The sequence below is a fragment of the Odocoileus virginianus genome, unplaced genomic scaffold (assembly GCF_023699985.2).
Source record: "Odocoileus virginianus isolate 20LAN1187 ecotype Illinois unplaced genomic scaffold, Ovbor_1.2 Unplaced_Contig_9, whole genome shotgun sequence".
NCBI lineage: Eukaryota > Metazoa > Chordata > Mammalia > Artiodactyla > Cervidae > Odocoileus > Odocoileus virginianus.
Genome location: NW_027224326.1, coordinates 462,490 through 488,403, shown reverse-complemented (window position 1 = coordinate 488,403; position 25,914 = coordinate 462,490). Strand labels below are relative to the sequence as shown.

Genomic DNA, 25,914 nt, shown 5'->3' with positions numbered 1-25,914 from the left:
ACTTGTTCAGTTGTGTTGTGGGGAAGAAGGAACACAGCAAACAAATATCACTGGCTTGTGTGGGGAGTGCTCACAGTGTCTGGGCCACACTGGGCTTGCCCCAGGTCATGGTGTTGTGTGCTTCTCCAGTCTTCACTGCTCAGGCTCTAGGTTGCTCTGCAGGGGTGCTGTCCAGAGCAGACCCTGCATTTCATGCTCTTCCCAGGTCTAAGCTGCCCAGGTTCAGGTTCTCGGCTACTCCACAAAGGCAGAGACTTGGTTGGGGTGCGTTTTGTGCCCTTCCAGGGTCCGAGCAGCTCAGGCGACTAGGTGCTTCGTGAGTGCACTGTCCTAGGTGGGCCGTGCATCTTAATCACCTCCCTGGTCCTGGCTGCTCGGTGTCCTGGGTGCGCAGTGGGAGCACCGTCTCAGGTGTGCCATGTGTCTCCTCTGGGGAGCTGATCTCAGGCTGCGACCCTCCTGGTGGATGTCAACCATCCAGGATCCCAGGAAGACTTGGTTAGCAACTGGGAGTCTGCTCACAGTTTGGTGGAGGATGCCAGTCTCTGGGGCAGAGTAGTATTCTATGGTTTGACTGTGCCACAATTTGTAAATCCTTTCATCTATTGATGGGCATTGAATTATTTCTAATTTTTTACTATGACAACTGCAGTGAACATTTGTCTTCAGTTGTATCATCATATACTTTAATTTCTCTTGGGGTAATACCTAAAAGTGGAATGATTGGATCATTCAGTGGATTTATGAATAATATATTTAAAAAAACTTCTAAACTGTTTCCCAAAGTGGTGCATCATCTTACAATTCCACCAGTGGTTTGTGAGGTTTCCAGTTCCTCCATATGCTTATTAACACTTTGTTTGTTTGATCTTTTCTACTTTGCACATTGTAAGGTACACAGTGAAATGTCACATGGTTTTACTTTGCATTTCCCTGGTGGCTAGTGAGATTCAGCATCTTTTCATGTGCTTTTTAACCTCCTTATATCTTCTTTGGTGAGGTGTCTGTTCAAAATATTCCCCATTGGAATTGTATTGTTTACTCACTTTTTAGTTTTGAAAATTAAAAAAAAAAGTCTTCTGGATATGAGTCCTAGATGACTTCCAGGTTTTTCCTGCTAGTCTATGGCTTGTCTGCTTTTTAAAAAGAATGAGGTGGATGAAACTGGAGCCTATTGTAGAGTGAAGTAAGCCAGAAAGAAAAACACCAATACAGTATACTAACACATATATATGGAATTTAGAAAGATGGTAATGATGACCCTATATGCAGAGATAGCAAAAGAGACACAGATGTAAAGAACAGTCTTTTGAACTCTGTGGGAGAAGGAGAGGGTGGGATGATTTGAGAGAATAGCATTGAAACATGTATATTATCATATGTGAAACAAATCACCAGTCCAGGTTCAATGCATGAGACAGGGTGCTCAGGGCTGGTGCACTGGGATGATCCTGAGGGATGGGATGGGGAGGGAGGTGGGAGGGGTTCAGGATGGGGAACACATGTACACCCATGGCTGATTCATGTCAATGTATGGCAAAAACCACTACAATACTGTAAAGTAATTAGCCTCCAATTAAAATAAATAAACTGATTTTTTAAAAGCAGAGTTTATTATTTTAATAAAGTCCAGTATGAAAGTTTTCTTTTATGGATACATGCTTTTAGTGTATCTAAGAAAATTTAACCCAAGATCAAAGAGGCTTTTGCATGTGTTTATTCTAGCAGTTTTAAAGTTACAAATTTTACATTTAGCCTTATTTCCTTTTTTAAATTTTTTATGCAATATTGCTCTTTACAGCATCAGACCTTGCTTCTATCACCAGTCCCATCCACAACTGGGTATTGTTTTTGCTTTGGCTCCATCCCTTCATTCTTTCTGGAGTTATTTCTCCATTGATCTCCAGTAGCATATTGGGCACCTACAGACCTGGGGAGTTTCTCTTTCAGTATCCTATCATTTTGCCTTCTCATACTGTTCATGGTGTTCTCAAGGCAAGAATACTGAAGTGGTTTGCCATTCCCTTCTCCAGTGGACCACATTCTGTCAGACCTCTCCACCATGACCCGACCATCTTGGGTGGCCCCACACAGCATGGCTTAGTTTCATTGAGTTAGACAAGACTGTGGTCCTGTGATCAGATTGGCTAGTTTTCTGTGATTATGGTTTTAGTGTGTCTGCCCTCTGATGCCCTCTCACAACACCTACCCCGTCTTACTTGGGTTTCTCTTACCTTGGACGTGAGGTATCTCTTCATGGCTGCTCCAGCAAAGCGCAGCCGCTGCTCCTTACCTTGACGAGGGCTATCTTCTCGCGGCCGCCCCTCCTGACCTTGAACGTGGAGTAGCTCCTCTCGGCCCTCCTGAGCAGCAGCTCCTTGGAGGTGGGGTAGTTCCTCTCGGCCGCAGCCCCTGACCTCTAGCGTCACTAGGTGACCACTAGCATCAGTCACCCGTCCCAGGGTGTGGGGAGGTGGGAGGGTACGCGGAGCCAGTCCCGCGGAGTCTGCCGCGGCGCTGCTCTTCCAGCCGCGGCTCCGTTGAGGTGCGGCGAGGCGGGCGAGGGCGCTGCAGAGACAACGCGGGTTCAGCGAGCGGAGACCCGGGCTCTAGCCACAGGCCAGCCGGCTAGGCGGGGTTGAAGGCGGATGGCGGGAGGGAGCCGACTCCGCAGCGGGCCCAAACCCAGCTCGCCCCGCCCGGCGCGCAGTACTCGGTGCGCGGTGTCCGGTGCACGGTGTCCAGTGCGCGGTGGCCGGTGCGCGGATCGGGGCGGAGCAGAGGGAGGAGTTTTCCCAGAAGAGGAGAGACGGGAAAGCACAGGCGATCCCTATTCCTGGCGGGGTGAGTCAACTGGAGAGGAAGGGAGCTGGGGGAACAGAGCGCCGGCCGGAGGGCGGAAGGGAGGGAAGCGGGAGAGCTGAGACGGGAGAGGAGGACGGCGGGCCCGACACACAGGTCCCAGGCGGGAAGGAAAGAGCACGGGACTGGTGATAGAAGCAAGGTCCGATGCTGTAAAAAGCAATGTTGCATAGGAACCTGGAATATTAGGTCCATGAATCAAGGCAAATTGGAAGTGATCAAAAACAGGAGATGGCAAGACTGAATGTTGACATTCTAGGAATCAGCGAACTAAAATGGACTAGAATGGGTGAATTTAACTCAGATGACCATTGTATCTACTACCGTGGGCAGGAATCCCTTAGAAGAAATGGAGTAGCCATCATAGTCAACAAGAGTCCGAAATGCAGTACTTGAATGCAATCTGAAAAACGACAGAATGATCTCTGTTCGTTTCCAAGGCAAACCATTCAGTATCACAGTAATCCAAGCCTATGCCCCAACCAGCAGTGCTGAAGAAGCTGAACGGTTCTATGAAGACCTACAAGATCTTCTAGAACTAACATCCAAAAAAGATGTCCTTTTCATTACAGGGGATTGGAATGCAAAAGTAGGAAGTCAAGAAACACCTGGAGTAACAGGCAAATTTGGCCTTGGAGAATGAAGCCAGGGCAGAATGAAGCAGGGCAAAGGCTAATAGAGTTTTACCAAGAGAACACACTGGTCATAGCAAACACCCTCTTCCAACAACACAAGAGAAGACTCTATACATGGACATCACCAGATAGTCAACACTGAAATCAGATTGATTATATTTTTTTGCAGCCAAAGATGGAGAAGCTCTATACAGTCAGCAAAAACAAGACTGGAGCTGACTGTGACTCAGATCATGAGCTCCTTATTGCCAAATTCAGACTTAAACTGAAGAAAGTAGGGATAACCACTAGACCATTCAGGTATGACCTAAATCACATCCCTTATGACTATACAGTGGAAGTGAGAAATAAATTTAAGGGACTAGATCTGATAGAGAGCTTGATGAACTATGGACAGAGCTTTGTGACATTGTACAGGAGACAGGGATCAAGACCATCCCCATGGAAAAGAAACACAAAAAGGCAAAATGGTTGTCTGAGGAGGCCTTACAAATAGCTGTGAAATGAGGAGAAGCGAAAAGCAAAGGAAAATAGGAAAGATATTCCCATTTGAATGTGTAGTTCCAAAGAATAGCCAGGAGAGATAAGAAAGCCTTCCTCAGCGATCAATGCAAAGAAATGGAGGAAAACAACAGAATGGGAAAGACTAGAGACCTCTTCAAGAAAATTAGAGATACCAAGGGAACATTTCATGCAAAAATGGGATCAATAAAGGACAGAAATGGTATGGACTTAACAGAAGCAGAGGATATTAGGAAGAAGTGGCAAGAGTACACAGAACTGTCCAAAAAAGATCTTCATGACCCAGATAATCACAATGGTGTGATCACTGACCTAGAGCCAGACATCCTGGAATGTGAAGTCAAGTGGGCCTTAGAAAGCATCACTACGAACAAAGCTAGTGGATGTGATGGAATTCCAGTTGAGCTATTTCAAATCCTGAAAGATGATGCTGTGAAAGTGATGCACTCAATATGTCAACAAATTTGGAAAACTCAGCAGTGGCCACAGGACTGGAAAAGGTCAGTTTTCATTCCAATCCCTAAGAAAGGCAATCCCAAAGAATGCTCAAACTACCACACAATTGCACTCATCTCACATGCTAGTAAGGTAATGCTCAAAATTCTCCAAGCCAGGCTTCAGCAATACATGAACCATGAACTTCCAGATGTTCAAGCTGGATTTAGAAAAGCAGAGGAATCAGAGATCAAATTGCCAACATCCTCTGGATCATCAAAAAAGCAAGAGAGTTCCAGAAAAACATCTATTTCTTCTTTATTGACTATGCCAAAGCCTTTGACTGTGTGGATCACAATAAACTGTGGAAAATTCTGAAAGAGATGGGAATACCAGACCACCTGACCTGCCTCTTGAGAAACATGTATGCAGGTCAGGAAGCAACAGTTGGAACTGGACATGGAACAACAGACTGGTTCCAAGTAGGAAAAGGAGTACGTCAAGGCTGTATATTGTCACCCTGCTTATTTAACTTATATGCAGAGTACATCATGAGAAATGCTGGGCTGAAGGAAGCACAAGCTGGAATCAAGATTGCCAGGAGAAATATCAATAACCTCAGATATGCAGATGACACCACCCTTATGGCAGAGAGTGAAGAGGAACTAAAAAGCCTCTTGATGAAAGGAAAAGAGAACAGTGAAAAAGTTGGCTTAAAGCTTAACATTCAGGAAACTAAGATCATGGCATCTCGTCCCACCACCTCATGGGAAATAGATGGGGAGACAGTGGAAACAGTGACAGACTTTATTTTCTTGAGCTCCAAAATCACTGCAGATGGTGACTATAGCCATGAAATTAAAAGACGCTTACTCCTTGGAAGGAAAGTTATGACAAACCTAGATAGCATATTAAAAAGCAGAGACATTACTTTGCCAACAAAGGTCCATCTGGTCAAGGCTATGGTTTTTCCATTGGTCATGTATGGATGTGAGAGTTGGACTGTGAAGAAAGCTGAGCACCGAAAAATTGATGCTTTTGAACTGTGGTGTTGGAGAAGACTCTTGAGAGTCCCTTGGACTGCAAGGAGAGCCAACCAGTCCATCCTGAAGGAGATCAGTCCCGGGTGTTCATTGGAAGGACTGGTGCTGAAGCTGAAACTCCGGTACTTTGGCCACCTTTAACTTGTGGGTGTATTTTGGGGCTCTCTATTGATCAGTTTGACTTTGTATTTCCATATAAGTTCTGGAAATTCTACAAAACATTCTTAAGAAAAACTAAAGGAGACCTTAATAAGTAGAGACATATATCATGTTCATAGACTTCTTAAAGACTGAATATTATTAAAATGCTAGTGCTTCCCAAATTAATCTATATGTTTCCCCTCAAAGGTGTCTACATTCTAATAGGTGATGTTAATACCTGTATATGTTATGTCACATGGCAGAAGGGACTTTGCAGGTAAAATTAAGTTTACGAACCTTAAAACAGGGAAATTTCCCTAGATTATCCAGGTGTGCTCAATGTAATGACATTGGCCCTTAAAATGGAAGTGGAAGAGAAGAGAGTTAGTTGGAGAGATGCAGCAGGAGAAGCAGGAGAGATTTGAATTGTGAGAGTGACTTGACTTGACCCACCATGTTGTCTGAAGACAGAGGAAGGGAGTCATGAGGTAGAAATGTGGGTGGCTTCTTAAAACTAAGAACAACTCCTGGGTAATAGCAAGTAAGGAAGTAGTTTGCATTGAATTATATCTACAATCAAAATAAGCAGGGACTGAATTATGTCTATAATTGAAATAAGTAGGGAAACAATTTTTGTCCTGAAGCCTCTAGAAAGAAATGCAGCCCTGCCAACACCTTGATTTTGTTTTGAGGCCCTAATTAGAGACCAACCAAGATCATCATACTTCTGATCTATGAAAACCATGATATAATAAAGAGGTGCTATTTCAAGCCACTACATTTGTAGTACTCTGTGATGGCAGCTATAGAAAACTAGCACTTTTTATGTCTGTATAATCTCAAGCCATATTGCTTATCTTATTCTTGATATTGGCATTTTTTTTCCTTTTCACTTTTCATCCTATTTAGATTGACAAAGTTTTACCAATCTTCTTGATCTTCTCAAAGAACCAAGCTTTGGTATTATTGCTTTTTGCTAACAATTTTCTACCTTCATTTTATTGATTTCTGATCCAGTACATTTTTCTCTACTTATTTTGAGTTTTATTTGCTTAAAAAAAAGTGCTCAACCTATTTGAACAAAACTTTATGAAAGAGCATATATGAATGGCAAATAAGTACATGAAAAGGTGCTTAACATCATTAGTCATTAGAGGGATGCAATTTGAAATCATAATGAGATGCCATTTTATGCCCACTGGAAAATAAAAAATAAAAAAATCTAAGTGTTGAAAACATGGACAAATGGGCATTCCTATATACTACTGGTGGAATTGTAAAATGTTACAACCATTTTGGGAAGCAGTTTCACAGTTTCTTAAAACACAAATATTTCATAAACTAGCCTATCATATAACTCAGCAATTCCATTCCTAGATATTGATCCAAGATAACTGAAAGCATAATGCACATACAGATAATTTATATGAAAGTTTATAGCACATTCATTTGTAATAGCCAACCACTGGAAGCAATACAAATGTCTATCAAAAGTGAATGAGTATGTGCACTGTGGCATAGCCATACTTAACAAAAAAGAAGAATGAAATACTAACACTGAAGAATTGAAGAATGAACACAACAATTTTGAAGAATCTTAAAATAATTGTATTGAATGGAAGCAGTCTGTTAATAAAATACATGTTGTATGATTGTGTTTATAGAAAATATAAAAACTATACAGTGAAAGGAAAGCAATGAACGGTCTCCTGGGTGTGGCATGGGGTGACAGGAGGAAGGAGATGGAGAAAAGAATGTGGACATGAGTAAACTGCTGGCATGGTGGATATATTCATTATCCTGATGGCTGTTGTGTTGGTTTCTTTGGCATATATATTAGCCAAAAGATACATATTAAGTTTGTTCAGTTTGCAGAATATCAATTACCTTCAATTATAAAAGAAATCTGAAGATGAATTAGCATTTTAACAATTAAATTATAAGTCTGTTTACTTGTTTTTCAGGGTGGATTGCTATTCTAGGTGCCATCTGGTTGCTAATTTTAGCTGATATCCATGATTTTGAGATAATTCTACACAGAGTGGAATGGGCAACCCTTCTGTTCTTTGCAGCACTCTTTGTTCTGATGGAGGTAAGTCTTTTGTTGAACTCTTGCAATAGTTCAAAGACCTGATTTTTATATTTCACATTTTATTTACCAAATGAAGAAAGCCCAAAGTTTGTAAGTCTTTCTACATATTCACTAAGTGGAAAATTATGGGGGTTGAAATTAGACTATTTTAAGTTAAACCAACTTTTATCTCAGGCACCTAAATATTATTTAATAAACTTGTTTATTTGGTTGCTGTTTTTTTTTCTTGAATAACCTTTGTGGTTTGTAAACTTGCTATAATTTCATTTGCTGTAAAGTAGAATTTACTCTAAATTGGGATAGAGCAAAATGACTTGTTACAGAAAGTTTATAGGGAAATATCTTTATAGTCTATTCCTTTTGTGTGATATTTAAATAAATAATCTCTTATAATGGGAAAGACTGCATCAAAGAAAAGATTGGATAACATGTATTGTTTTAGTTATAATTTTTGTCACAAAATTATTCACAAATACTTTAATCTTAGGAGTTGATTCACAGACATGTACCTCCTCAAATACAAAGATTTACTGGTATAGTCTGAAGTCAGGCAGGTTGATTCCTCCAGTTCCATTCTTCTTTCTCAAGATTGCTTTGGCTATTTGATGTTTTTTGTAATTCCATACAAATTGTGAAATTATTTGTTCTAGTTCTGTGAAGAATACTGTTGGTAGCTTGATAGAGATTGCTTTGAATCTATAGATTGCTTTGGATAGTATACTCATTTTCACTATATCGATTCTACAGATCCATGAACATGGTATATTTCTCCATCTATTTGTGTCATCTTTGATTTCTTTCACCAGTGTTTTATAGTTTTCTATATATAGGTCTTTTGTTTCTTTAGGTAGATTTATTCCTAAGTATTTTATTCTTTTCATTGCAATGGTGAACAAAAAAATTGTTCCCTTAATTTCTCTTTCTGTTTTCTCATTGTTAGGGTATAGGAATGCAAGGGATTTCTGTGTATTAATTTTATATCCTGCAACTTACTCATTGATTCACTCTAGTAATTTTCTGGGGATTTTTTAGGGTTTTCTATGCAGAGGATCATGTCATCTGCAAACAGTGGGAGTTTTTCTTCTTCTTTTCCAATCTGGATTCCTCTTATTTCTTTTTCTTTTCTGACTATTGTGGCTAAAACTTACAAAACTATGTTGAATAGTGGTGGTGAGAGTGGGTATCCTTGTCTTGTTCCTGATTTTAGGGGAAATGCTTTCAATTTTTCACCATTGAGGATAATGTTTGCTGTGAGTTTATCATATATGGCTTTTATTATGTTGAGGTATGTTCCTTCTATGCCTGCTTTCTGGAGAGTTTTTATCATAAATGATGCTGAATTTTGTCAATGGCTTCCTCTGCATCTATTGAGATAATCGTATGATTTTTATCTTTCAATTTGTTGATGTGGTGAATCACATTGATTGGTTTGTGAATATTGAAGAATCCTTGCATCCCTGGGATAAAGCCCACTTGGTCATGATGTATGATCTTTTTAATATGCTGTTGGATTCTGTTTGCTAGAATTTTGTTAAGGATTTTTGCATCTATGTTCATCAGTGATATTGGCCTGTAGTTTTCTTTTTTTTGTGGCATCTTTGTCTAGTTTTGGTATTAGGGTAATGGTGGCCTCATAGAATGAGTTTGGAAGTTTACCTTCCTCTGCAATTTTCTGGAAGAGTTTAACTAGGATATGTGTTAGCTCTTCTCTAAATTTTTGGTAGAATTCAGCTGTGAAACCATCTGGTCCTGGGCTTCTGATTGTTGGAAGATTTTTTATTACAGTTTCTATTTTTGTACTTGTGATGGTTCTGTTAAGATTTTCTATTTCTTCCTGGTTCAGTTTTGGAAAGTTATACTTTTCTAAGAATTTGTCCATTTCTTCCAAGTTGTCCATTTTATTGGCATATAGTTGCTGACAGTAATCTCTTATGATCCTTTGTATTTCTGTTGTCTGTTGTGATTTTTCCATTTTCATTTCTAATTTTGTTGATTTGATTCTTCTCCCTTTTTTTTCTTGATGAGTCTGGCTAATGGTTTGTCTATTTTATTTATCTTGTCAAAGAACCTGCTTTTAGCTTTGTTGACTTTGGCTATGGTCTCCTTTTTTTCTTTTCATTTATTTCTGCCCTAGTTTTTATGATTTTTTTCCTTCTATTAACCCTGGGGTTCTTCATTTCTTCTTTTTATAGTTGCTTTAGGTGTAGAGTTAGGTTATTTATCTGATTTTTCTCCTGTTTCTTGAGGTAGGCATGTATTGTTATGAACCTGCCTCTTAACACTGCTTTAACTGAATCCCATTGGTTTTGAGTTGTTGTGTTTTCATTTTCATTCATTTCTATGCATATCTTGATTTCTTTTTTGATTTCTTCTGTGATTTGTTGGTTATTCAGAAGCATGTTGTTTAGCCTCCATATGTTTGTATTTTTAATAGTTTTTTCCCCTGTAATTGACATCTAATCTTATCTCATTGTGGTCAGAAAAGATGCTTGATATGATTTCAGTTTTTTTGAGCTCACGAAGGCTAGATTTATGGCCCAGGATATGATTTATCCTGGAGAAGGTTCCGTGTGCACTTGAGAAAATGGTGAAATTCATTGTTTTGTGGTTAAAATATCCTATAGATATCAATTAGGTCTAACTGGTCTATTGTATCATTTAAAGTTTGTGTTTCCTTGCTAATTTTCTGTTTAGTTGATCTATCCATAGGTGTGAGTGGGGTATTAAAGTCTCCCACTATTATTGTGTTACTGTTAATTTCCCCTTTCATACTTGTTAGCATTTGCCTTACATATTGTGGTGCTCCTATGTTGGGTGCATATATATTTATAATTGTTATATCTTCTTTTTGGATTGATCCTTTGATCATTATGTAGTGTCCTTTGTCTCTTTTAACAGCCTTTATTTCAAACTCTGTTTTATCTGATATGAGTATTGTGACTCCTGCTTTCTTTTGGTCTCCATTTGTGGGAGATATCTTTTTCCAGCCCTTCACTTTCAGTCAATATGTGTCACTAGGTTTGAGGTGGGTCTCTTGTAGACAACATATATAGGGGTCTTGTTTTTGTAGCCATTCAGCCAGTCTTTGTCTTTTGGTTGGGATATTCAACCCATTTACATTTAAGGTAATTATTGATAAGTATGATCCCATTGCCATTTATTTGTTGTTTGGGGTTCGAGTTTATAAACCTTTTCTGTGTTTCCTGTCTAGAGAAGATCCTTTAGCATTTGTTGAAGAGCTGGTTTGGTGGTTTTCTCAGCTTTTGCTTGTCTGTAAAGCTTTTGATTTCGCCTTCATATTTGAATGAGATCCTTGCTGGGTACAGTAATCTGGGTTGTAGGTTTTTCTCTTTCATCATTTTAAGTGTGTCCTGCCTTTCCCTTCTTGCTTGAAGAGTTTCTATTGAAAGATCAACTGTCATCCTTATGGGAATCCCCTTGTGTGTTATTTGTTGTTTTTCCCTTGCTGCTTTTAATATTTGTTCTTTGTGTTTGATGTTCATTAATTTGATTTATATGTGTCTTGGGATGTTTTGCCTTGTGTTTATCCTGATTAGGACTCTCTGGGTTTTTTGGACTTGGGTGGCTATTTCCTTCCCCATTTTAGGGAAGTTTTCAACTCTTATATCCTCAGGTGTTTTCTCATGGCCTTTCTTTTTGTCTTCTTCTTCTGGAATTCCTATCATTCAAATGTTGGGGCATTTCACATTATCCCAGAGGTCTCTGAGGTTGTCCTCATTTCTTTTAATTCCATTTTCTTTTTTCCTCTCTGCTTCATTTATTTCCACCATTCTATCTTCCACCTCACTTATCCTATCTTCTGCCTCAGTTATTCTACTGTTGGTTCCCTCCAGAGTGCTTTTGATCTCAGTTATTGCATTATTCATTATTGATTGACTCTTTTTATTTCTTCTAGGTCCTTGTTAAACATTTCTTGCATCTTCTCAATCCTTGTCTCCAGCTTGTTTATCTGTAACTTTATTTTGTTTTCAAGATTTTGGATCATTTTTACTATCATTATTCTGAATTCTTTTTCAGGTAGACTCCCTATCTCCTCCTCTTTTGTTTGGTTTGGTGGGCTTTTATCATGTTCCTTTACCTGCTGAATATTTCTCTGTCTTTTCATCTTGTTTAGATTGCTGTGTTTGAGGTGGCATTTCTGTAGGCTGGAAGTTTGTGGTTCCTCTTTATTGTGAAGGTTCCTCCCTGTTGGTGGGGTTGGACGAGTGACTTGTCTAGGTTTCCTGGTTAGGGAAGCTTGCATCAGTGTTCTGGTGGGTGGAGCTGGATCTCTTCTCTCTGGAGTGCAATGAAGTGTCCAGTAGTGAGTTTTGAGGTGTCTGTGGGTTTGGTGTGACTTTTGGCCGCCTGTATTTTAATGCTTAGGGTTATGTTCCTGTGTTGTGGAGAATTAGTTTGGTATGTCTTGCTCTGAAACTTGTTGGCTCTTGGGTGGAGCTTGGTTTCAGTGTAGGTATGGAGGCTTTTGGATGCGTCCTTGTCAGTTAATATTCCCTGGGGTCAGGAGTTTTCTGGTGTTCTCAAGTTTTGGATTTAAGCCTCCTGAAAGCCTCTGGCTTTCAGCCTTATTCTTGCAATAGCCTCAAGACTTCTCCATCCATACAGCACTGATGATAAAACATCTAGGTTAATGGTGAAAAGATTCTCCACAGTGAGGGACATCCAGAGAGGTTCACAGAGTTACATGGAGAAGAGAAGAGGGAGGAGGGAGATAGAGGTGATCAGGAGGAGAAGAGGGGGAGTCAAAAGGAGAGAGATCAATCTAGCTACTAATCAGTTCCCTAAGTGTTCTCCACAGCCTGGAACACCCAAAGAGATTCACAGAGTTAAGTAGAGAGGGGAAGGGGGAGAGAGGAGATAGAGGTGACCTGGGGGGAGAAAAAGGAGAGTCAAAAGTGGAGAGAGCATCAAGCCAGTAATCACACTCTTAAGTAAAAATGGATACTGATGATTGGATTCTTAAAGGTACAAAATTGATAACAAATACCAAAAGCAAAGATTAAAAATCTGGAGTAGAGGTTAGACTCAAAAATACAATATTAAAAAAATGAAACAAAATCTCAAAATTTATTTTATATATATTGCAAATAAGGTCTCTTTTTTTTGCAAGGTAATAGGTTTTAATGGAGAAGACAATGGCAACCCACTCCAGTACTCTTGCCTGGAAAATCCCATGGACAGAGGAGCCTGGTAGGCTGCAGTCCATGGGGTCGCAAAGAGTCAGACATGACTGAGCAACTTTCATTTTTCACTTTCATGCATTGGAGAAGGAAATGACAACCCACTCCAGTGTTCTTGCTTGGAGAATCCCAGGGATGGCGGAGCCTGGTGGGCTGCCATCTATGGGGTTGCACAGAGTTGGACAGGACTGAAGTGACTTGGCAGCAGCAGCAGCAGTAGGTTTTAAAAATGAAAATTAAAGGAGTAATAAAGAACTTAAAAAGTAAAAAAAAAAAAATTAAAAAATGATATTAGTAAAGTGTATCTAGGAGTTATCCTGGAATTGTTGAGGGAAGTGTGGGTTCAGTTCATTTCAGATAGTTCCTTGTTCCAGCTTATACTTCTTCTCAAGGTCTATAGGCCCCTTCCAATAGTCAATGCTAACTACAGGGTTTTAATCTGTTGCACCTGTCACTTCCAAAGTGGTTCCCTCTTTGTTTATTTTGGCTTCCTCTGTTTGCAAGTCTCTTCAGTGTCTAATTTCCACTCTGACAGAAGGGGGCGGAGGTGGTCATTTATTTAGGCTCACTTGTTCAGTTGGAGGGAGGAGCACTGCAAACAAACATCACTGGCATGTGTGGGGAGTGCTCACAGTGTCTGGGCCACACTGGGTTTGCCCCTGCTCACGGCGTGTGTGCTTTCCCAGTCTACACTGCTCAGGCTCCAGGTTGCTCTGCAGGGGAACTGTCTAAAGCGGGCCCTGGGTTGCGTGCACTTCCCAGGTCTAAGCTGCTCAGGTTCAGGTTCTCGGGTACTCCACAAAGGCACAGACTTGGTTGGGCCTGCGTTTTGTGCCCTTCCCAGGTCTGAGCAGCTCAGGCGACCAGGTGCTTGGCCAGCGCACTCTCCCCAGGTGGATGGTGCATCTTATAACCTTCCCGGTCCCAGTCCCTCGGTTTCCCTGGATGTGCAGCGGGAGTCCAATCTCAGGTATGCTGTGTGTCTCCTCTGGGGAGCTGATCTCTGGCTGCGACCCTCCTGGTGGATGTCAACCGTCCAGGATCCCAGGAAGACTTGGTTAGCAACTGGGAGCCTGCTGGCAGTTTGGTAGAGGATGCCATCTCTGGGGCCAAGTTTGCCCCTTGCCTTCCAGTTCTGGCTGTTGACCGCCCGCCTCCCTGCCTCTAGCGGGGGATCTGCCGGCCTAGTAATGGCTAGCTCTCCTCTGGCATTTGCTCAGTCCTTTGTTCTGTGATCAGGCCAGCAGTGCCTTAGGCTAGAGCTTTTCGCGGGAAGGTTTTCTCTCTCTGGCTGTCCCACAGTTTGGGTTGCTATCTCATGTTAGGTCCCTCAGATTGTCCTCAGGGCATTCAGGCCTGGTCCTTACCCTAAGCAATGCAGCCCGTGCCTCCCTGTTCAGCCCCCACTTGCTGGTGGCAGACACGAGCGTCTGGGCTACTTCTCTGCTGGGAGTTGTGGTTCAGCATGTTATCTGTGCATTTTATTTATTTATTTTTTCCTCCCAGTTATGTTGCCCTCTGAGATTCCAAAACTCCCCACAGACCTGCCAATGAGAGGGTTTCCTGGTGTTTGGAAACTTCTCCTCTTTTATGACTCCCTCCCCAGGATGGGTCTCTGTCCCTAACTCTTTTGTCTCTCTTTTTATCTTTTATATTTTGTCCTACCTCCTTTTGAAGACAATGGGCTGCCTTTCTGGGTGCCTGGTGTCCTCTGCCAGTGTTCAGAAGTTGTTTTGTGGTATTTGCTCAGCGTTCAAATGATCTTTTGATGAATTTGTGGGGGAGAAAGTGGTCTCCCAGTCCTATTCCTCTGCCATCTTTAGGACCACTCTCTTCTTGTCTCTTCTTTATAGAATATTTTATTCTCTTTGGCTGGCTCTTGTTTTCTTGGATATTTAGGAGAGCCACACTGTGCATCTTGATTTAGTTTCCTTGAGACCAGGAAAAGCTATTATGTCTGTTTCTTCTCATTATGTTCATTGCTGTGCAGGAGCATCCTATTGTAAAATCAGGTAATTTCTGAATCTGAGCACTACACTGAGAGTTTGTCTAGCTGTTTCCTTCTGGACCTTTATCATAATTGTTGAATTAAAAAATAGTCACAACCTAAAAGTTGAGAGTTATGTTTTAGTTGGTGGGAATTTTTAGGACTTCAAGCCTGGAAGATAGCATCTCAAGCCTGGAAGATAGCAATTCTTGGAAAGAATTGCCCCAAGGAGGTGAGAAGAGAAGCCAGGTTATATAGAAGCTATACAATAATGGGCAGGCAGTCTGAACATCAAAAGATTATTGCTCATTAAAGTAAACCAGATATCATCCTCTATGATCCACATCCCAGAATATTAGAAACAAAAGCAAAAATAAACACAGACATAGAGAACAGCCTTGTGGTTGCTCTGGCGGGAGGAAAAGATTGGGAGTTTGGGACTAGCAGATGCAAACTATTATGTATAGAATGGATAAACAACAAGGTCCTACAGTACACTACAGGGAAGTATATTCAATATCCTGTGATAAATCATATAAGAATATGAAAAAGAACACATATGCATATATACAAGGATCACTGTGCTATACATCTGAAACTAACACAATGTTATAAATCAACTACAATTAAAAATAGCAATTTGAAATACTAAAAAAACAAACAAACAAACAAACAAAAAAAACAAATGGGACCTAATGAAACTTAAAAGCTTTTGCACAACAAAGGACACTATAAGCAAGGTGAAAAGACAGCCCTCATATTGGGAGAAAATAATAGCAAATAAAGCAACAGACAAAGGAATAATCTCAAAAATATACAAGCAACTCCTCCAGCTCAACTCCAGAAAAACAAATTACGCAATCAAAAAATGGGCCAAAGAACTAAACAGACATTTCTCCAAGGAAGACATACAAATGGCTAAAAAACATATGAAAAGATGCTCAACATCACTCATTATCAGAGAAATGCAAATCAAAACCACAATGAGGTACCATTACACGCCAGTCAGGATGGCTGCTATCCAAAAGTCTACAAGCAATAAATTCTGGAGAGGGTGTGGAGAAAAGGGAACCCTCTTACACTGTTGGTGGGAATGCAAACTAGTACAGTCACTATGGAAAACAGTGTGGAGATTTCTTAAACAGCTGGAAATAGAACTGCCATATGACCCAGCAATCCTACTTCTGGGCATACACACCAAGGAAACCAGATCTGAAAGAGACACGTGCACCCCAATGTTCATCGCAGCACTGTTTATAATGGCCAGGACATGGAAGCAACCTAGATGCCCATCAGCAGACGAATGGATAAGGAAGCTGTGGTACATATACACCATGGAATATTACTCAGCCATTAAAAAGAATTCATTTGAATCGGTTCTAATGAGATGGATGAAACTGGAGCCCATTATACAGAGTGAAGTAAGCCAGAAAGATAAAGACCATTACAGTATACTAACACATATATATGGAATTTAGAAAGATGGTAATGATAACCCTATAAGCAAAACAGAAAAAGAGACACAGATGTATAGAACAGACTTTTGGACTCTGTGGGAGAAGGCGAGGGTGGGATGTTTCAAGAGAACAGCATCAAAACATGTATGTTATCTAGGGTGAAACAGATCACCAACCCAGGTTGGATGCATGAGACAAGTGCTCGGACCTGGTGCGCTGGGAAGACCCAGAGGGATTGGGCAGAGAGGGAGGTGGGAGGGGTGATCGGGATGGGGAATACATGTAAATCCATGGCTGATTCATGTCAATGTATGACAAAAAGCACTACAATATTATAAAGTAATTAGCCTCCAACTAATAAAAATAAATGATAAAAAAAGAATACAAGGACAATAAAAAAAAAAAAGAAAACCAGATATCCCACTTAAGGAATTAAGCACTTTTCTGTATATATGAAGATGTGAGAGTCTAGGGTCACCAAAATAGTTTCTTTAATATGCATTTCAACAATCCTGGGACCAGTATTCTGTGTTTTTCACATCATGAGCTCCCTTGGGTTCAACATAGGGAGTGGCTTCAATATGATGGCTGTTAGATCATGGGTATTCTTCTCCTTCTTGAGAGCCCTTAGGACTCAGGAACTCACACTGGAGGACTTAAATCACTGATGACTATGACATCCTTGTTTATTGTTTGTTTTTCAGTTCCTAAATTATGTCCAATTCTTTGTGACCCCATGAACTGCAGCATGCCAGGCTTTCCTGTCCTTCACTATCTCCCAGAGTTTGCTCAGATTCATGTCCATTGAGTTGGTGATGCTATCTAACCATCTCATCCTCTGCTGCTCCCTTCTTCTGCCTTCAATCTTTCCCAGCATCAGGGTCTTTTCCAGTGAGTCAGCTCTTCACATCAGGTGGCCAAAGTATTGGAACTTCAGCTTCAGCATCAGTCCTTCCAATGAGTATTCAGGGTTGATTTCCTTTAGGATTAACTGATTTGATCTCCTTGCAGTCTAAGGGGCTCTCAAGAGTCTTCTCCAGCACCACAATTTGATGGTATCAATTATTTGGCACTCAGCCTTCTTTATGGTCCAACTCTGTCATCCATACAGGACTGACAGAATTATAGCTTTGACTATATGGACCTTTGCTGACAAAGTGATGTCTCTGCCTTTTAATTTGATGTCTAGCATATTGTCATAACTTTTCATCCAAGGAGCACATGTCTTTTAATTTCTGGCTGCAGTCACCATCTGCAGTGATTTTGGAGCCAAGAAAATAAAATCTGTCACTGTTTCCAGTTTTTCTCCATCTATTTGCCATGAAGTGATGGGATCAAATGCCATGATCTTAGTTTTCTGAATGTTGAGTTTGAAGCCAGCTTTTTCACTCTCCTCTTTCACCCTTCCTAAGAGGCTCTTTAGTTCCTCTTTGCTTTCTAACAGTAGAGTGGTATCATCTGCATATCTGAGGTTGTTGATATTTCTCCCGGCTACCTTGATCCCAGATTGTGATTCATCCAGTCCAGTATTTTTCATGATGTACTCTGCATATAAGTTAAATAAACAGAGTGACAATATACAGCCTTGTTGTACTCCTTTCCCAATTTTGAACCAGTCAGTTTTCCATGTAAGATTCTAACTGTTGCTACTTAACCTGCATACAGGTTTTTCACAAGATAGGTAAGGTGGTTTGATATTCCTATTTCTTTAAGGGAGATATTGTTAGAAATAATGGGGGATATTTAATCAAGATAAATAGGATAGCCTATCAGAAACATATAACAGAGATATTCACAATAAAACATTAAAATAGTTTATTCATTAAATTATAAAGTAGATAATTTCACAATCATAGAAGGTTTTATGACCTTTCTTTTTTATTTCTTTCAAAATTGGTAGAAGATCTAAACAAAGAAGTCATGAAAGCCATAGGAGATAGAAAGCATTATCAGCCATTTTATTTTAATTGCCATTTGTAGAACTCTACATCTTACTGCATATGCACATGATAAACTACTAAGATTACAAATTTCAGTCTAAGATCTACATACTCTGGCAGCAACAAATTTAAATGAATAACAACCAGAGATCTGGGAAAACCAATATTTTGGAATTCACCAAGATACTTCTATTCAAATCACAGGTCAAAGTCAAATCTAAGGGGAAAATATTTTATTTTATTTTATTATTTTATTTTATTTTATTTTTTTTCCATTTATTTTTATTAGTTGGAGGCTAATTACTTAACATCATTACAGTAGTTTTGGTCATACATTGAAATGAATTAGCCATGGATTTACATGTATTCCCCATCCCAGTCGCCCCTCCCACCTCCCTCTCCACCCAATCCCTCTGGGTCTTCCCAGTGCACCAGGCCCGAGCACTTGTCTCATGCACCCAACCTGGGCTGGTGATCTGTTTCACCCTAGATAATATACATGTTTCAATGCTGTTCTCTTGAAACATCCCACCCTCGCCTTCTCCCAGAGTCCACAAGTCTTTTCTATACATCTGAGTCTCTTTTTCTGTTTTTCATATAGGGTTATCATTACCATCTTTCTAAAGTCCATATATATGTGTTAGTATACTGTAATGGTCTTTATCTTTCTGGCTTACTTCACTCTGTATAATGAGCTCCAGTTTCATCCATCTCATTAGAACTGATTCAAATGAATTCTTTTTTTTTTTTTTCCTTTTATTTTATTTTTTTTCCATTTATTTTTATTAGTTGGAGGCTAATTACTTTACATCATTACAGTAGTTTTGGTCATACATTGAAATGAATTAGCCATGGATTTACATGTATTCCCCATCCCAGTCGCCCCTCCCACCTCCCTCTCCACCCAATCCCTCTGGGTCTTCCCAGTGCACCAGGCCCGAGCACTTGTCTCATGCACCCAACCTGGGCTGGTGATCTGTTTCACCCTAGATAATATACATGTTTCAATGCTGTTCTCTTGAAACATCCCACCCTCGCCTTCTCCCAGAGTCCACAAGTCTGTTCTATTCATCTGAGTCTCTTTTTCTGTTTTGCATATAGGGTTATCGTTACCATCTTTCTAAATTCCATATATATGTGTTAGTATACTGTAATGGTCTTTATCTTTCTGGCTTACTTCGCTCTGTATAATGGGCTCCAGTTTCATCCATCTCATTAGAACTGATTCAAATGAATTCTTTTTAATAGCTGAGTAATATTCCATGGTGTATATGTACCACAGCTTCCTCATCCATTCGTCTGCTGATGGGCATCTGGGTTGCTTCCATGTCCTGGCTATTATAAACAGTGCTGCGATGAACATTGGGGTGCACGTGTCTCTTTCAGATCTGGTTTCCTTGGTGTGTATGCCCAGAAGTGGGATTGCTGGGTCATACGGCAGTTCTATTTCCAGCTTTTTAAGAAATCTCCACACTGTTTTCCATAGTGGCTGTACTAATTTGCATTCCCACCAACAGTGTAAGAGGGTTCCCTTTTCTCCACACCCTCTCCAGCATTTATTGCTTGTAGACTTTTGGATAGCAGCCATCCTGACCGGCGTATAATGGTACCTCATTGTGGTTTTGATTTGCATTTCTCTGATAATGAGTGATGTTGAGCATCTTTTCATGTGTTTGTTAGCCATCTGTATGTCTTCCTTGGAGAAATGTCTGTTGAGTTCTTTGGCCCATTTTTTGATTGGGTCATTTATTTTTCTGGAGTTGAGCTGGAGGAGTTGCTTGTATATTTTTGAGATTAATCCTTTGTCTGTCGCTTCGTTTGCTATTATTTTCTCCCAATCTGAGGGCTGTCTTTTCACCTTGCTTATAGTTTCCTTTGTTGTGCAAAAGCTTTTAAGTTTCATTAGGTCCCATTTGTTTATTTTTGCTTTTATTTCTGAAATTCTGGGATGTGGGTCATAGAGGATCCTGCTGTGATTTATGTCGGAGAGTGTTTTGCCTATGTTCTCCTCTAGGAGTTTGATAGTTTCTGGTCTTACATTTAGATCTTTAATCCATTTTGAGTTTATTTTTGTGTATGGTGTTAGAAAGTGTTCTAGTTTCATTCTTTTACAGGTGGTTGACCAGTTTTCCCAGCACCACTTGTTAATGAGGTTATCTTTTTTCCATTGTATATCCTTGCCTCCTTTGTCGAAGATAAGGTGACCATAGGTTCGTGGACTTATCTCTGGGCTTTCTATTCTGTTCCATTGATCTATATTTCTGTCTTTGTGCCAGTACCATACTGTCTTGATGACTGTGGCTTTGTAGTAGAGTCTGAAGTCAGGCAGATTGATTCCTCCAGTTCCATTCTTCTTTCTCAGGATTACTTTGGCTATTCGAGGTTTTTTGTATTTCCATACAAATTGTGAAATTATTTGTTCTAGTTCTGTGAAAAATACTGTTGGTAGTTTGATAGGGATTGCATTGAATCTATAGATTACTTTGGGTAGTATAGCCATTTTGACAATATTGATTCTTCCAATCCATGAACACGGTATATTTCTCCATCTGCTTGTGTCCTCTTTGATTTCTTTCATCAGTGTTTTATAGTTTTCTATGTATAGGTCTTTTGTTTCTTTAGGTAGATATACTCCTAAGTATTTTATTCTTTTTGTTGCAATGATGAATGGTATTGTTTCCTTAATTTCTCTTTCTGTTTTCTCATTGTTAGTGTATAGGAATGCAAGAGATTTCTGTGTGTTAATTTTATATCCTGCTACTTGACTGTATTCGTTGATTAGCTCTAGTAATTTTCTGGTAGAGTCTTTAGGGTTTTCTATGTAGAGGATCATGTCATCTGCAAACAGCGAGAGTTTCACTTCTTCTTTTCCTATCTGGATTCCTTTTACTTCTTTTTCTGCCCTGATTGCTGTGGCCAAAACTTCCAAAACTATGTTGAATAGTAGTGGTGAGAGTGGGCACCCTTGTCTTGTTCCTGATTTCAGGGGAAATGCTTTCAATTTTTCACCATTGAGGGTGATGCTTGCTGTGGGTTTGTCATATATAGCTTTTATTATGTTGATGTATGTTCCTTCTATTCCTGCTTTCTGGAGAGTTTTAATCATAAATGGATGTTGAATTTTGTCAAAGGCTTTTTCTGCATCTATTGAGATAATCATATGGTTTTTATCTTTCAATTTGTTAATGTGGTGTATTACATTGATTGATTTGCGGATATTAAAGAATCCTTGCATTCCTGGGATAAAGCCCACTTGGTCATGATGAATGATTTTTTTAATATGTTGTTGGATTCTGTTTGCTAGAATTTTGTTAAGGATTTTTGCATCTATGTTCATCAGTGATATTGGCCTGTAGTTTTCTTTTTTTGTGGCATCTTTGTCTGGTTTTGGAATTAGGGTGATGGTGGCCTCATAGAGTGAGTTTGGAAGTCTACCTTCTTCTGCAATTTTCTGGAAGAGTTTGAGTAAGATAGGTGTTAGCTCTTCTCTAAATTTTTGGTAGAATTCAGCTGTAAAGCCATCTGGTCCTGGGCTTTTGTTTGCTGGAAGATTTCTGATTACAGTTTCGATTTCCTTGCTTGTGATCGTTTTGTTAAGATCTTCTATTTCTTCCTGGTTCAGTTTTGGAAAGTTATACTTCTCTAAGAACTTGTCCATTTCTTCCAAGTTGTCCATTTTATTGGCATAGAGCTGCTGGTAGTAGTCTCTTATGATCCTTTGTATTTCAGTGTTGTCTGTTGTGATCTCTCCATTTTCATTTCTAATTTTGTTAATTTGGTTCTTCTCCCTTTGTTTCTTAATGAGTCTTGCTAATGGTTTGTCAATTTTGTTAATTTTTTCAAAAAAACCAGCTTTTAGCTTTGTTAATTTTTGCTATGGTCTCTTTAGTTTCTTTTGCATTTATTTCTGCCCTAATTTTTAAGATTTCTTTCCTTCTACTAACCCTGGGGTTCTTCATTTCTTCCTCCTCTAGTTGCTTTAGGTGTAGAGTTAGGTTATTTATTTGACTTTTTTCTTGTTTCTTGAGGTAGGCCTGTAATGCTATGAATCTTCCCCTTAGCACTGCTTTTACAGTGTCCCATAGGTTTTGGGTTGGTGTGTTTTCATTTTCATTCATTTCTATGCATATTTTGATTTCTTTTTTGATTTCTTTTATGATTTGTTGGTTATTCAGAAGCGTGTTGTTTAGCCTCCATATGTTTGAATTTTTAATAATTTTTTTTTCCTGTAATTGAGATGTAATCTTACTGCACTGTGGTCAGAAAAGATGACTGGAATGATTTCAATCTTTTAAATTTACCAAGACTAGATTTATGGCCCAGGATGTGATCTATTCTGGAGAAGGTTCCGTGTGCACTTGAGAAAAAGGTGAAGTTGATTGTTTTGGGGTGAAACGTCCTATAGATGTCAATTAGGTCTAGCTGGTCCATTGTGTCCATTAAAGTTTGTGTTTCCTTGCTCATTTTCTGTTTAGTTGATCTATCCATAGTTGTGAGTGGGGTATTAAAGTCTCCTACTATTATTGTGTTACTATTAATTTCCTCTTTCATACTCGTTAGCGTTTGCCTTACAAATTGCGGTGCTCCTAAGTTTGGTGCATATATATTTATAATTGTTATATCTTCTTCTTGGATTGATCCTTTGATCATTATGTAGTGTCCATCTTTGTCTCTTTTCACAGCCTTTATTTGAAAGTCTATTTTATCTGATATGAGTATTGCGACCCCTGCTTTCTTTTGGTCTCCGTTTGCGTGGAATATTTTTTTCCAGCCCTTCACTTTTAGTCTGTATGTGTCCCTTGCTTTGAGGTCAGTATCTTGTAGACAGCATATATAGGGGTCTTGCTTTTGTATCCATTCAGCCAGCCTTTGTCTTTTGGTTGGGGCATTCAACCCATTTGTATTTAAGGTAATTATTGATAGATATGGTCCCATTGCCATTTATTTTGTTGTTTGGGGTTCATGTTTATACCACCTTTCTGTGTTTCCTGTCTAGAGAAGATCCTTTAATATTTGTTGAAGAGCTGGTTTGGTGGTGCTGAATTCTCTCAGCTTTTGCTTGTCTGTAAAGCTTTTGAGTTGTCCTTCATATCTGAATGAGATCCTTGCTGGGTAGAGTAATCTAGGTTGTAGGTTATTCTCTTTCATTACTTTAAGTATGTCCTGCCATTCCCTTCTGGCCTGAAGGGTTTCTATTGATAGATCAGCTGTTATCCTTATGGGAATCCCTTTGTGTGTTATTTGTTGTTTCTCCCTTGCTGCTTTGAATATTTGTTCTTTGTGTTTGATCTTTGTTAATTTGATTAATATGTGTCTTGGGGTGTTTCGCCTTGGGTTTATCCTGTTTGGGACTCTCTGGGTTTCTTGGACTTGGGTGGCTATTTCCTTCCCCATTTTAGGGAAGTTTTCAGCTATTATCTCCTCGAGTAAGTTCTCATGGCCTTTCTTTTTGTCTTCTTCTTCTGGGACTCCTATGATTCGAATGTTGGGGCGTTTCAACATTGTCCCAGAGGTCCCTGAGGTTGTCCTTATTTTTTTTGATTCTTTTTTCTTTTTTCCTCTCTGCTTCATTTATTTCCACCATTTTATCTTCTAACTCACTTATCCTATCTTCTATTCTGTTATTCTACTCATGGTTCCCTCCAGAGTGTTTTTGATCTCATTTATTTCATTATTAATTTTTAATTGATTTTTTTTTAATTTCTTCTAGTTCCTTGTTAAACATTTCTTGCATCTTCTCAATATTTGTCTCCAGGCTATTTATTTGTAACTCCATTTTGTTTTCAAGATTTTGGATCATTTTTATTATCATTATTGTAAATTCTTTTTCAGGTAGATTCTAAGGGGAAAATATTTTAAAATGAATGTCAATTAAAATGTAACACAGCAAAAATTTTTGGATGATGCGAAAGCTGTCTGAGTGGGAAACTTATTGATTAAATACTCGTAATAGGAAAATGAAAGATCTAATTCCAGCTATCTAACATTCCATTTTAAGAAAATGGAGGAGAAAAAAGAGCAAAGGAAAACCAAAGTAAATGTAAGGAAATTAAAGATAAGTTCAGAATGGACAAATTAGGAAACAAGCAGAAAATATATAGAAAATAAATCAAGCCAAACCTCGTTCTAAGAATTTTTACAAATTGACAAACTTCTACCTAGATTGATCAAGAAGTAAAACAGCAGAAACCACCAATATCATCAGTAATAAGGAGCTGTCAACATAGACACTACAAACGCTAAAAGAACAAGAATATTACTGTTAACAACTTTATGCCAACAAATTCAACAACCTATGTCAAAGGAACATATTCTTGAAGAATATGTGGTCAGAATAGATGCTTCATGTGATTTCTATTCTCTTAAATTTATTGAGACTTATTTTGGAGTCTAGGATGTGATCTATCCTGGAGAATTTCTCACGTGCATTTGAGAAAAATATGTATTTGGGCTACTTTCAAATGGAGTGTTTCGTATATACAGTATTTGGTAATATGTCACTTAAGGCCAGTGTTTCCTGATTGATTTTCTGTCTATTGATATAAGTGAGCTGTTAATATTCCCTACTACTACTATGTTACTTTCTCTTTGTGTCTGTTAATATTTGCTTTATATATTTAGGTGTTTCTATGTTGGGTGCATACTATATTTACAATTGTTATATCTTGTTCTTGGATTGAGCCCATGATCTTTATGTAATGTTCATCTTAGTCTCTCTCTCTCTCTTTTTCATTTATTTTTATTAGTTGGAGGCTAATTACTTTACAATATTGTAGTGGTTTTTGCCATACACTGACATGAATCAGCCATGGATTTACATGTGTTCCCCATCCCATCCCTCTGGGTCTTCCCAGTGCACCAGCCCTGAGCACTTGTCTCATGCATCCAACCTGGGCTGGTGATCTGTTTCACCTTTATAGTATACTTGTTTCAATGCTATTCTCTCAGAACATCCCACCCTCGCCTTCTCCCACAGAGTCCAAATGTCTGTTCTGTACATCTGTGTCTCTTTTTCTGTTTTGCATATAGAGTTATCATTACTATCTTTTAAGATTCCATATATATGCGTTAGTATACTGTATTGGTCTTTATCTTTCTGGCTTACTTCACTCTGTATAATGGGCTCCAGTTTCATCCATCTCATTAGAACTGATTCAAATGACTTCTTTTTAATGGCTGAGTAATATTCCATGGTGTATATGTGCCACAGCTTCCTCATCCATTCGTCTGCTGATGGGCATCTAGGTTGCTTCCATGTCCTGGAATTATAAACAGTGCTGCAGTGAACACTGGGGTATATGTGTCTCTTTCAGATCTGGTTTCCTCGGTGTGTAATGCCCAGGAGTGGGATTGCTGGGTCATATGGCAGTTCTATTTCCAGTTTTTAAAGGAATCTCCACACTGTTTTCCACAGTGGCTGTACTAGTTTGCATTCCCACCAACAGTGTAAGAGGGTTCCCTTTTCTCCACACCCTCTCCAACATTTATTGCTTGTAGACTTTTGGATAGCAGCAAAGCCACAGTTATCAAGACAGTATGGTACTGGCACAAAGACAGAAATATAGATCAATGGAACAAAATAGAAAGCCCAGAGATAAA

At 39.2% G+C, this 25,914-nt stretch overlaps 1 protein-coding gene across 5 annotated transcripts in view; it reads left to right on the top strand.

Moving 5' to 3' along the window:
- The window catches only part of OCA2 (OCA2 melanosomal transmembrane protein), a 310,825-nt gene that overhangs the window by 213,353 nt on the left and 71,558 nt on the right, over positions 1-25,914 (top strand). For all 5 annotated transcript variants that reach the window (XR_011486403.1, XM_070463932.1, XM_070463928.1 and 2 more), the window contains one exon: positions 7,603-7,730. Coding sequence is in view for 4 of the 5 variants with exons in the window: in XM_070463932.1 (XP_070320033.1) it covers positions 7,603-7,730 (128 nt within the window). In the remaining variant the exon portion in view is untranslated. The remainder of the gene's footprint in view (positions 1-7,602; positions 7,731-25,914) is intronic.